The 14,060-nt window shown below is 37.4% G+C and overlaps 1 protein-coding gene across 2 annotated transcripts in view; it reads left to right on the forward strand.

Annotated features, from left to right (window-relative positions):
- LOC129720986 (roundabout homolog 2-like) overlaps positions 1-6,396 on the forward strand; it is a 58,722-nt gene extending 52,326 nt beyond the window's left edge. For both annotated transcript variants that reach the window (XM_055672988.1, XM_055672987.1), the window contains one exon: positions 1,329-6,396. In XM_055672988.1, coding sequence (XP_055528963.1) covers positions 1,329-2,469 — 1,141 coding nt within the window. In that variant the 3' untranslated portion in view covers positions 2,470-6,396. The remainder of the gene's footprint in view (positions 1-1,328) is intronic.
- Positions 6,397-14,060: the final 7,664 nt, after the last annotated feature.

Here is a 14,060-nt window from a genome sequence, read left to right on the forward strand (position 1 = left end):
GCTTTAGGTTTGTACGAACGGTCGCAACTTGGATGCAATTCGGATCGAAAAGCGTGAAAAACAAAAGTTTTCCAATCGGTTGCTCTAGTTAGTAATACGCGGGGCAAGCCTTTACACAGCAATAGAATATCACTTTAGATTTATTTTCCGACACTACGGCTGTGTTTTGGTTTGGCAACTTGAAAAACAACAACAATAACAAACGTACAAGCAATGATACGTCACCCGTGGATTGCCTTTTTATCTGGTTTTTGTCTGCTCATAGCCAGTAATATCTCGATAGGGTAGATAAAAAGGTGGTATAGTTCTGTTTGTGGCTCTCCTATCTTGTATAGCTCTGCAATCTCCTCGAAACCCGTATCTGATTCCTCGGCTGTCTCCTGCCTATTGCCTTGATCTCTCCGTCACTTTCTTATCATGAGAGTTCTCGTTCTCCTGCCAACGTACGCAATACCGCAGCGGTCGCGTGGTTGCCCTTCGGAGTGAACTTTGCCACAAGCATGGGATAACATTGAGCAAGCTAAAATTTTTCAAAGAACTAATCACATAAAATCCACGCTTAAAAGGAAGAATGCATGAAAGACCTCCGCGGGAGTAATATCTTTCATATCCATGGCAATCAGTTCAGCACTCTCCCTAGGTACTAATTACCGAGTAACGTCCTTCAGTCATAAGGCGGTTTCATTACAGTAAGGAACCAGGTATCCGCTCTTAAAACTGCCTTTTGTAAACCTTGGTTTGGTTACCTTTGCTTTTGGATCATAAGGAAAAGAGCATCTTGTTCACTGTCCTAGTTCGCTGTTGTCAGTTACCGGGAAACCCTCTGGCCATTTCCACTCTGGCCACCCTCGATTCTTGTTGTTGTCGACAGTTTAGGTACATTCTGCTTTTCATGGAGCCAAAAACATACGCTGGTAACCAGAGTTGAAAGATTTCTGTCAGTAAAAGATCTTGGATATTGAAGTTGCGTTCGAAAACACAATCTATTCTTCTATGGCGAAAGCGATGAGGAAGATATCACATGTACCTACTGGATTTCTGGCATGATTGCACAAATAGAAATCACTTCAAAGCTAGGAGGTTCATCCAGAACTGTAATAGCTACGGAAGAATGCCCGCAAGGAGGAGTACTTTCACCACTGTTGTCATCTTTACTGCCGGCTGACCTTCTCAGAAGCTTCGAAGATGAAGGTTTCGAAGTTGTAGGCTTCGCAGATAACATTGTCATAACGGTAAAAGGAAGGGTTGAATTTAGTCTTGGAAAAAATGAGGGTTTTATGGGCCTGCAAATATACGTCAATAATATTTATTTGTTTTTCTTTCTACAGAACGGACCCTACACCGAGTTACTGGATGTCGTCGTGGATGTCCGGCACGGCACTGGTGATTCTTTGCGTGGGTCTCATCGGGGGAGCGGTGTTCGCCATCTTCTGGGCGATCCGAAAGAAGCAAAGCGTAAAGGCATCCTATCCCGGTCCGTCGGTAACCACAATCATCCCAGATAAGCAGCATACGCTTTGGTTGCACGGAAACACGCTAGTTAAGCCATCACACTCGCTAGACCCTCCAAGCACTAGCGAGTACGCAGAACTAACCAACAATACGCAGAACATGAAGAGCAACAACTGCATTCCACCGGAGCCGTACGCAACGGTGACTCTGCAGCGCAGTGGAGCCGTTCAGGAAGAACCCTGTATGAAATGTGCCAACAGTCCGCAGTCCAGTGAATACAACGCCCCGATGAGGGAACCAATCAACATATCAGATGTACTGCCACCACCACCGGACCATCCGTACGGTACATATCGTCCGCCGACTAGCATGACTATTCGAACGAACCCGGCTGCCCTGTCCCCGCAGATGGTCCGCAAAAATCATGGCCCTCCGCCGATGCCAAACCGTTGGGACACAATGCCCCCACCCATACCGAGCTTCCCGCAAAACTGGATTCGACCACATCACATGACGATGAACAATGCCGAAATGTACTCAGAGAATGACTACGAAAGTGGTTCCGTATTGTACGAGCAGTGCTACCGACCCGATCAGATGCCCCCGATCGTGCCGCCTCCCAGCAATGGTAGCCACTTCTTCAGCCACGCCGGAGAACCAACGGAGGAATTCTACCGTCACATGAACATGGAATTCGCCGAAGATCTCGGTTTCGAACCTGCCAGTCCACCGGCACCCTGTCCGGAAACACCTTTCAACAGTAAATTCCTATCAAGCGGCGGCGTCTCCGACAGCCCCGTCATATCGCGCAAAATCGGTGTAAGCACAAACCCTCGGGGACATCTGCAGAACAGTGTCTCCAGCAATAGCAACAACTACAGCAATAGTAGTCAGCATAGTGCTGGCCAGAGCTCCGAGAGCGACAGTGACAACCGGTGGGCTCCGGCCCGGACGAAACGCAGCAGAAGTAGGTCGAAAAGTAGCGATCGAAAGTACAATCGAACTCTAATTCGATAAAAGTCGCAACGCTACGCGCTATGCCATACTAAACTCTCTATTATACGTATAAGTAAGTAATGCAAAAAAAAAAACGCAGAAAATTTCACCTTCCTCTAGTTAAGAAACTGCGAACTAGTAACCGATCGAAAATAAGCAGAAGCAACTCTAACTCTCTTAGTAGCATCATCTTTATCTCTAACAAAACAAAAAAAAACAAAACCAAATAACAAATCGTAATGAAATCCCTATTAGAGCTATATGAAATAACTTTCACTACTCTCTCCCTCTCTCTCTCAGCCACACATACGCGATATCTCAATCTACTATTTCCTCTCCACTATCACTAGTCTGTACTACAACCGGAGAGCGAAAGGTTAGACGAGAGAAAACGTAACAATCGCTTACCGAATAATTTCCAAGCAGTATGTTTCGAAAACCGTTTGGGTGTGGAACGACCAACCGAAGTAACTTCGGTTGACAGTGTGTGTGTGTGACTCTATTTGGACTAGTCTCCCCCCAGCGTGCAAACTAGCGTAAGAAAAAAAAACAAACAAAAAGCTTCACGAGGCTCAAAGTAGTATTAGATGGCAGGCTTGTTATACGGAAACAAAAATATTAACATTAACTTTTCTAAGCATTCGTAAAGTATACACAGTCTTTCAATGGGAGGGGTTTTGACAGCATCTTTATGCTGCCCGGCCACCCAGAGAGAGGATTAAGATGGACTTTGTCTTCTTGTTGAATGTGTGTTGAGAGTCGTTCAGGCGTTCGACTCTTTTTGTGTTCTCCGTTCAGCAATGTTGTTCAATCGGTGTTGACTTTTTTGCTTTTTTAACGGTCGTGTTAAAAAATTGTAATATCTTTTACGAGTTTCCCACTCCACCCGATTTGCCGACTAAGCTGCGATGCGAAATTTCACGAAAAGGCGGAGTCACGCAAATATTGGAACGACCGGTGACGTTATATAGAACGCCAGTGTTGCCAGGTTTCAAGGAGAATCCGGTAGAAAGAAAAAACTGAATTTGGTGGTAATCTGGTGATGGATAACCAAAATGGTTTACCAAGGGCCATTTTTTGGTAAAATATTTACAACAAACAGTTTTTGTACCATCTGCACCAGAATACAAACGATGATGATCAACTGAAAACTTCTAAATCTGATGAGAAATGAGTGAGATGTAAGCATTCAAAACCTGACCACCTTTTCCAAAACATTCAATTAACTAAAGTAGTACGTGATTCTGATAAGATTTGTAGTTTTCAAGTTTTGGCCTTTTAACATCAAACTGGTCAACCTTTGAATATTATTTGAAAAGTTACTCTTGAAAAAAAATGTTACGAAAAAAGCACCCTAGGGTGGCAGTCAACATATGAGCCAACTTTGCTGAATAGAATTTAGTGGCAGTTCAGCGGAACCTGGACTGCCGTAGAATGTAGACTGGGTTTTGTAGATTTTAATTGCTTGTTACCACTTATGCATATTAAGATATTTTCATTTAAAAGCTACACTCCTTCACCCACATACGTTCCACGCCCAAATATTGTAGCCAGATATAATAGGGTAGGCGAGAATACTACGCACTAAAACTTCTCAATATACATATACAGTAAAACATCCGGGAGTCAGAAGAAAATACATAATTATCCTAGCGAGACGAGCGAGCAGTCAAATTGTGCCATGAAAATCAAGTGAGTTGGTCAAAACACACAATAGATGAAAAAATACTCTAAACACAAAACAAAAGAAACAAAGCAAATGTAGTACGAAAGAAAAACTACACAAACAGGAACGCAAAGCAGTGGACAAAGAAAAAGATCGATGAATATCGTTGTTGGTAGTATAAATTGAATTACAACAAAACAAAACAAGTAAAACGGGACATAAGAAAAAAAAGAACGTTGCATATTTACTTTCTGTTGCCATAAGTTGATGGTGTACCATATTGCAGGTAAGATAGTAAGCGTGAAAAAAAATAAACAAGCCAACCAACATAAAACGAGCAGATATGTGTTCTTATTTTCATGTTTCTGCACAGAAAAAATGAAGTTATTCTGTTCAAGAAGTTGTTCTTTCAGTTTCAAGTTTGATGTTTACAACCAAGCATGCAAGTTGAAGGTAAATTGATTATAATTCAAAATTTTGACACACGAGAAGAAAAATCAAAACATATGACACACAAATGACGCGAAAATATCAACTGTGATAAACAAAACTAAAATAATGAAAACACAAATAATTGAGTAACTATATCTAACTTTAAAACGGGACGAAGGGAGGCAAATCCAAGCTGTATAAAAAGCAACAATGCACATAAGTAAACACACTATTTCTCTCACTCACACACACATATACACACACACAAACATACCAACAAACAAACAAATCCGAAGCACACAAACCTTCTCACAGATAAAAAAAAAAACTAGATAAAACGAGAAAGAAACAGAAGCTGAACGCCACTCAAGACTCTGATCTCACTCCACAAAGATTTTTATTGCACATTATTGAAGGATATTACTAAGGAAAATGGTAAGAATGAACGAATTGGTAAATAAATATATATATATTGAACAGCAGAACAATGCATTATAATTATATTAATTAATTTATTGCCTTAACAGTAGCTATTACGGGACATTAACATGAACAAGTCGAACATTGGGAAGCGAGAATACAAAGCAGCAGAATTATATGTATTAAACGCAATAATCCAAGCATAATCAACTTATTCATTATAGCATACAACAAACAAAATAACGTATAAGCAAAGCATAGAAAGTGAAGAAGAGAACAGAATAAACTCGAGAAGACTTATTTTACATTATTATTAGCGAATATCATTAGCGATATTAGAATCCTAGACGATAAACAAACAAACAAGAAAACAAAACAATACAAAACTTAACTATTGAACAGTTCAATTTTATTATCCAACAACATCAGCAACCGCAGCAGCAAAAACCAACAAAACAGATCAGAAGCCAACATCCCAAATCGACTATTTATAAACATAATCCCCTATAGTAGCAAACAAAAAGAAAAAAAACACACTCATTACCAATAGAAAACCATTTCCTATGGTAGTTACTTAATCGTTCATCAAACTATGAGAAGAAAACATAAGTAAAAAAAAGAAATATTTCTCTATTCATCATCCCCCACATAGCGCATTATTCTGTAGTGTCATTTGTAGCAAAATGAAACACACATAATAAAAATAAACCAACCAAGAAATATCGACCGAAGCCAACTCGCGACGTTATACAATAATTTCGAACTGAAAACAGAACATTCATTCCAAGATACCATTTGCTGCAGATCACCAAAGCCAAACAAGAGCAGTATCATCACAATTTGGTTTATTTTCTAATTATTTTCTTGCAATCGCTAAAATTGCTTCGTAAATGAAAAAAAAAAACAAAAACAAACATCCGGCTTACGCACGGATGGAAACGATCTAGAATACATCCACATCAGAGAGGGAAAAATACTATACACTAAAATAAAACGAAAAAAAAACTCTTTCAAACAAACGCTCGTATGTATCTCGAAGCCATATTAGCCGCATCTTTTCGCTTGAAACGCTATCTCTATTGACAGAACTAGGAAACTCGTAAGATTAGGTAAGTAGAGGAAACATTTAACAAAGCAGAGAGAAAACGGGAACCCAGAGCAAACAGGCAAGAAACAAAGAAACACACAAACAAACAAAGTCATTAAAAAACCTACAGAAGCTAGAAACGGTTTGGCCATATTTTACTTTTAATTTTGTGTTTGAGAAATTTTAGAGACTAGTTTTTAAAAACGGAAATAAAAACAAAAGAACAGCAGAGGAAGAAAAAGACGCCGAAAAAAAAGCGGAAACAAATAAAAAAACAACTAGAAATACAAATGAGCAGGTTAGCAGTTTTCCATTGAAATAAATTAACAAAGAAAAAACACAAGCACACTTCTTTTTTTTTTTTGAGAAATCCTTTCCTTTTTTTCAGCATTCGACGTAGATGAACGTTACTCTAGAATCTCAGTGTAAAAAGTGTACGATCAGATATGAAACCGAACAGTAGTGGTCCCGATCAGTTTTTACGTTAAAAGCCGTTTGAAAAAGAATCGCGTATCGGTTAAAAAAATTTCCCTGATTATTTTTCAGTTTTCCTCGATTTCCTTGGACCAAAAGTTAATTCCCTGACATTCCCTGATTTTCCAGATTTTCGTCACCCTGTATAAATTTTATATCGTCTGCAAACCTTCAAAGCTGATAGTAAGTCACTTTTAGTGACTTGGTCACTATTTTGAGGCCGGTTATTAAAAAATCCCTTTATTCAAGGCAATTTAACTAAAGTCAATTTTTCTTTCATTTAATCCTTACTTCTAAACTATTTTATATTATGTCGCCAAATCGAAACCTTTTTGTTATTGTTGCCATTATACCTGATATTATCCTGCAAAATTACATCTATTCACTGTTGATTTGATGTCCTAGAACACGTTAAACCACGCAAGGGAGAGGGTTAAAGGGCAAATCACGTGGCCTTTATTTTTGCTGACTTTTATATTTTTATATTTCATTCAAATTCTATTTCAAGCCAAGAGTTATTATTGTTGTTACAAAAAAAAAACAATGTACTCGGGAGTGTTTTTCGGCCTTGCAGTCTATTAATCAATCACATGACTTAGTACTGTACTATCATCCGACGTTTCGGTGTTTATTACACCTTCTTCGAGGAATTCTGAAATAAGAAATTTTAGTCTCTCAAAAATCACTTCTTACCCAGTATTTTACAAGTACAATTTTCATGTTAGTAAAATTTACATTTAAACTTTTTGCCTTTCTCCTAGAAAGGTATAGCAATCACTGGAAAAACCAAAGGAATAAAAGTGCTCCAAAGGGTCGAATTTCGTATACCGTAAACTGGGGTGACTTTGATCACCGGAGTGACTTTGATCACTGTACCTCTTTTTTGAAAATGTGGCAAAAAAGCGCTCGTAGTGCTTGGGACTTGTCGTAATCTTCACTGAATGCGTGGATATATGTTCGCATTGCTACTACTCATGCATTTTCTGCTATTTCAAGAGTGTTTTTCATGCTAAAATAATAATTGAAAATAAAGTGTATTTTTGGCGACTTTTGTTGCATACAAACAATCGGTTCAAGCAGATTCAAAACAACAAGTTGCAATAAGTAAAGTTTTTTTATTTTGTTCCCAGATTAGTTCTTAAGATGAACAAATATTATAATCAATACATTTTATTGTTATTTTTGCAAGTTTTTCCTCAAAGGCAATGTTGAGTCCCAATATTCTCCACAGCGAAATACATATTTCTTCTTAACGAAAACCCAAGACGAGAAGTAACATCCAAATTTGGCCAATTTCATAAGTCATATTCCTCGTGGACTAGTTTTTGATGATTTTAGACCACCTTCTCTCTCAGTGGATAACAATTCATATATATTCTAAAAATTTTGTATGAATCTTGTACATTCGCCATTATAAACTGTTCACGTAGAATTTGAATGGCCCCCAAATTGCTTTCCATATTCATAAACTCGTTTAAGCCGTTTAAGGCTTTTCAATTTAGTGAAAGTAGCAAAGTGTTACACCAAATTCATCAAATTAATGAAGTGATCAAAGTCACCCCGGAATGATGATTGGTGTAAAATTTTTAGAGCATATTTAAAAACAGCAAAAATGTTGTTAAACTTTTGAAGTAGTGACTGAGTCTTTTTCAATGCATGCCAGTACTTATTTTAACCCTTTCCCGCTCATGGTGACTCTAAAGCACCAAGAATTATTTTATCATATCTTGACATAAAATAGTTTATTGTGCTTACGATTGTTCCATAAACTTTTATATGCTGCCTCAGAGCATCACTGGGCATTTTTTTCAAAATACTACAGTTGACAGTAATTTTAGTTAGTCTACAAAGTGTTCAGCTTGAATTTTCTCGCGAAGCTATGAATTTTAATGATAAAACTTGTGAGCGTTAGAGGGTTAAAAATATCGAATAATATTGTTTTCAGTATATTCGGAAAATATTTGAAATACAATCAAAAAAGTGATCAAAGTCACCCCAGTTTACGGTATCAATCGACTTAGTTTGATGGGCTGAGCATTTTCTGTTTGTGTGTGTGTGTGTGTGTGTGTGTGTGTGTGTGTGTGTGTGTATGTCACGCTCTCCCAATCTCACTCGATTTTCTCAGAGATGGCTGGACCGATCTTCATGAAATTAATTGCAAATGAGAGGTCAAGTTGCTCCATAAGATCCATTGCAATCGGATTTTTAGTTTAGAGGTTATGTTTAAAAATGTGAAAATCACGAAACATCATTATCTCAGAAACTACTCAACCGATTTTAACAAAATTGGTTTCAAATGAACGAGCTACTCAAAAAACCCTTAACTTTTGAGTTTCATGAAGATTGAACGTGTGGTTCAGAAGTTATTCAAAGAAACGTGTTCTGGAGAGCGTTTAATCTCACTCATGTTTCTCAGAGATGGCTGAACCGATTTCCACAAAATCAGTGTCATTTGGAAGGTCTAATTACCCCATAAGACCCTATTGATTTTTTTTGCAATCGGACTATTACTTTGCCTGTTATGTTTAAAAATGTGAAATCCAGCTTTAAAAAGAAACATATTCCGAAGACTACATAAACTCACTCACTTTTCTCAGAGATGGCTGAATCGATTTCCACGAAATTAGTGTCAAATGAAAGATCTAGCTGCCTCATAACACCCTATTGAGTTTCAATGTAATCGGTCTGTTACTTTGTCTGTAATGTATCAAAATATGAAAATCACGAAACTTCATTATCTCAGAAAGTACACAACCGATTTGAACAATATTGGTATCAAATGAACGGGCTAGTTAAAAGTTAATTGATAAATTTTATAGTGATTAAACACGCGGTTCAAAAATTGTGAAAAGAAACATGTTCCGGTGACTTTTCAAATTCACTCGTTTTAAATTCAACAATCTTAGAGTCAAATGAAAAGTTTGGCTTTCCTATAGGCTCCCATTTTATTTGACTATAGTCGTATTTTTATTCCATTTGTATCTGTACTGTATTAAATTATAAAAACAACGAGCGTCTGTTTTCTCGAAGATCACACGACTTATTTGAACATATCTAGTGTCATTTGAACGGGTTGTCTTTCAAACTCACAAGTAAGAAATTTCATAGAAATTTGATATGTGGTTTAAAAGTTATGAAAAGGAACGAAATTCAAAGACTATTTAAAACTGTAACTGCTTTGATCAAAACATATGGCCTCAACAAAATTTAAATTTGGTATTGTGCTATTCGTAAGTTCCCGGTATTGCTCGTGATTGAAGTGTACGAAATTCAAAGTCATTTATTTTATTTCGCTATTTCTTCAGCACGAATATTTTACTCCTAATTAATACTATTTTAACTTTTTGCCTTTCTCCTAGAAAGGTATAGCAATCACTTGCAAAACCGAAAATATGGAAGTGCTCCAAAGGGCCGAATGGCATATATCACTCGACTCAGTTCTGTATGTATATATGTATGTGTGTGTTCTCTCACTTTTTTTTCTCTCACTCTTCTCAGAGATGGCTGGACCGATTTTCACGAAATTAGTGTCAAATGAAAGGTCTAGCTGACTCATAACACCCTATTAAATTTTACTGTAATCGAACTGTAATTTCGTCTGTAATGTACCGAATTGTGAAAATCATGAAACTTCATTATCTCAGAAAGTACACAACCGATTTGATCAATAGTATTATCAGATGAACGGGCTAGTTAATGGTTAACTAATGAATTATGAATTAACACGTGGTTTCAAAGTTTGGCTGCCCTATACGTTCCCATTTCATTTGATTATAATCGAACTAAGCAACCGTTATGTATTAAATTTAATTTAAACGACGAAATTCTATTATCTCAAAGATTACACGACTTATTTGAACATACCTAGTGTCATACGAACGAGTCATCTCTCAAACTTACAAATAACAAACTTCATAACAATTTGATGTGGTTCAAAAGTTATGGAAAGAAAAATTCAAAGGCTATTTAAAACTATACCTGCTTTTATCAATATATGTGGCCACAATATAATTTAAATGTGGTATCGTACCATTTGAATGTTCCCGGTATCGCTCGGGATTGTATTGTTCGAAATTAAAAGTCATTTCTTTTATATCGCTATTTCTTGAGCATTTACATTACGTCAAATTTCATATTTTATACTTCTATTACAACATCATTATTTTACAACCCAAAAAGTGAATACACATTTATTGGATTGAAGCGTTCATGTAAATCTATTTTTACAAATAATAAGTTTGAATGAGAAAGGCTGGGTCTGACCGCTAGGTGGATTAATTTAGGTTTTTAGTTTTTTTTCAGGTGAGATTTTTGCTATACCCAGAGGCGACACCGCCATGGAAAATTTTAGGTCAATCGGTCTTCAGGAAGTCTTGCCTCAAAGTGACCAAAGTTTAGCTTTTTTGACTGATAAAGAATGCAGGCTCATGAAATTGTTTAATTCGATTTTTTAAGCCAAATGTCTTAAAAATGCATAAAATGTCAGGTCTGCTGTTGTGATATCATCAGATGTCAAAAAACCGTTATCGAAAATTTTTATGAAACTGTAGGTCAAAAAAGTAAAGGTTTGATCGCTTTGAAGCATGACCTCCAGAAGTCCGATTGCAAAGGATGAGTTAATATTAAAGACCTTTGCCAGGAACTTGTAATACAAACATTTCCGTGTGCGTACGTGCGGAGAAAATAATGACCGCACGAACTCAACTCTATTGCTAGATTGATTTTATCAAACAAATTCTACTCAACCCTAACCTACTGAAAAACTGGAGAATAAACTGGCAAACCATATTGAGAATGAATGAAGCTTCATAGCGTGTGACAAGGGCGTGCCAAACTACTGTTTTCCTAATCCCATTTTGATATATCTACACAGTGCAACAAAAATTGACTTTTTTTCCTGCCTTGGCTTCTATATACATATTTTTTGTGTATTTTTATGCAAAACTAAATTTCCCCGAGTTTGAACATATTTCAACTTAAGGGGCGACAATGACACCATTTTGAATTATTGAGAAACCGATAATTTTTTGTGGTTTTTTCGACGCCATTTTGTTTTGAAGCCAAATATCAAAATTCTAAGAGTTCGTCCACATATTAGCATCTTTTTACAGATCTGAAATTGGACAAAAACTGAGCTCAAAACGGTGTCTCTACGAAACCGGGTTTGGCATAGTTTTAGTAAATTTTACAAAGCAAAATAATATCGAATATTTCCGAGCATTAATGGTAATTCGCTAATATCTTAAAGTGATAGTCAAACTATATTTTACTTTGAGTAAACAAGTCTCAGAAATCGAATGGTAGGTGTCTGATATACGTAAAATGTCAGCAGATAAACCTATTTCAGTATTGTAGGGGAATTGGGGCAAAATCGACATTTTGCTGACATTTTACGTTGATCAGACACCTACCATTCGATTTCTGAGACCTTTTTACTCAAAATAAGATATAATTTGACTACCACTTTAAGATATTAGCGAATTACAAAAAAAGTACATGAAAAGACCACGTGATTAAAACCGTAGGGGACGGGGGTTTGACCAAAAGACCACGGGAGGTAGGGGTATAACAATTGATCAAAATATGACCCCGTGGGTTAAGAACGGCTTGATTTCTTTTTTACTAACTTTTGGTCATTATTTTGTCATTTTTTTCCCTATTCTTGGTCACTATTTGGTCACTTTTTCCATGAACTCAGTCACTAAAACCACTATCTTTGACATCGTTGATCGCTATCACCCCTGCAACAGACCACAGTAGAGGTGACAGAACTCCTCCCTGTGGGCATCCCTTCGCAATTCTTACGTATTCAAGAATCCGAACAACAATAGTTATGTCTAGGGTACGTTTTATAATAACACCTACATTTCATTATTTTTTTTATTATGAGAAGCATTATCAAATGCTCCGTCGATTTCCTGAAATGCGGCAAACAAGGTCTCTTTAACTATATGTAAGAGAGCTTTGTAGCCGCAAGGTTACAGAGTCCGCTTTGATAAGCAAGTGGTCGTGGGTTCGAATCTTAGTAGAATCAGGCCATTTGGTTGTCAAAAGACTTTAACATGGGTTCATTCTCAGGCTCTACACTACATACCCTTCCTTCAAGCTGAATTCTATAGTACCCTTGCTGACTTTCATCCTAACAAAAAAGTCCCTCTTATAATAAAACTGTTCTGAGTAACGTTTAATAGTTCTCTTCAGGGAATTGTAATTATGACGCGGTCTTGGCTGGAGGAACGAGGTTTCAATAAGACTCCTTCCTTCTGACCTGACCAGAGGTGAAGCATTGAGTGCCTCTTCAGGGAATTGTGATTGTGACGCGGTGTTGGTAGGAGGAACGAGGTTCGATAAGACTCCTTCCTCTTGACAAAACAAGTCCTTCTTATAATAAAACTGATTTCAGAAATATTTACCCTCAACAGGGAATTGTAATTGGCGATATTGGCACGAGGAACGAGATTTCGATAAGACTCCTTCCTCCTGACATAATAAGTCCCTCTTAGAATAAACCTAGCCAGAGAGGAACGTTAGGTGTAGCCTCAGTTCAGGGAATTGTAATTTGGCGATATTGGTAGGATAGAAAAGAGGCTCGGTATAGTAGAGCAGTAAGCTTGAAATGAAAGGGTAAACTCTCACACACAAGCACGGATATAAATGAAAAGCGTATCATTCACTTCAATAGTGATACTGCCAATAATATGAAGTGCGAAGTACAGAAAACACCTGGGCAATATCACAATAGATCAAAATGTCTCTGGTCGTAGTGATGAATCCACACAGAGGAAAAAAAGGTACCTTCGATATAGCGTCACTCGATATACCGTAAGGCGCCCTATTTCTGCGCGGTTCTTAATGCTGCGCACTTCATAATAAAATGTTAAAAAACATCAATTAAAAGCAGAGTTTCAAAAATGATGTTTGGAAGTCATTTCCTATTTATTAACTGTTAACTTTCTGCATACGTTTCCTTTTTTACTAAATGGCATCTACATTTTGTTTATTTGTTTATTTGTTTATTTCTAAGTGCATCATCTGACATAAAGTCTTAATAAAAGGATAATCATTAAAAGTAACTAGAATTAGTTAACCTACGTTTAAAAATATGACTAGGAACACCAAAATCAAAAAGATGCTCGACACTCGTGAATGTTCTCACACAAAAGGCAACAGGTTCATAATAACCATAGTTCGTGCGATGGAATTGGTTCAAAAGCATCGAAGAGGGCCTCAGCATACGTTGAGATGCACGGAAATTCATCAATGACAGCAACTTCGGGGAATCCAGTTCAGCGTTTAGAATCTTGGCAATGCATACAGCCTGTTGTACTTTGCGGCGGTGCTCTAGAGTGTCTAGTCCAAGCAGGCGGCAACGATCCGGGTAGGGTGGCAGATTCGTAGGATCACGCCAAGGTAGTTCTTTCAGGGCCAATCGGACGAAACGTCTCTGTATACGCTCGAGGCGCAGGTTCCATGAAAGCTGGTGCGGACTCCAAACCACACTTACGTTTTCTACTAGGGGTCGTACAAGTGAGC

This window comes from Wyeomyia smithii, chromosome 2, assembly GCF_029784165.1.
Source record: "Wyeomyia smithii strain HCP4-BCI-WySm-NY-G18 chromosome 2, ASM2978416v1, whole genome shotgun sequence".
In the NCBI taxonomy this organism is placed as follows: Eukaryota; Metazoa; Arthropoda; class Insecta; order Diptera; family Culicidae; genus Wyeomyia; species Wyeomyia smithii.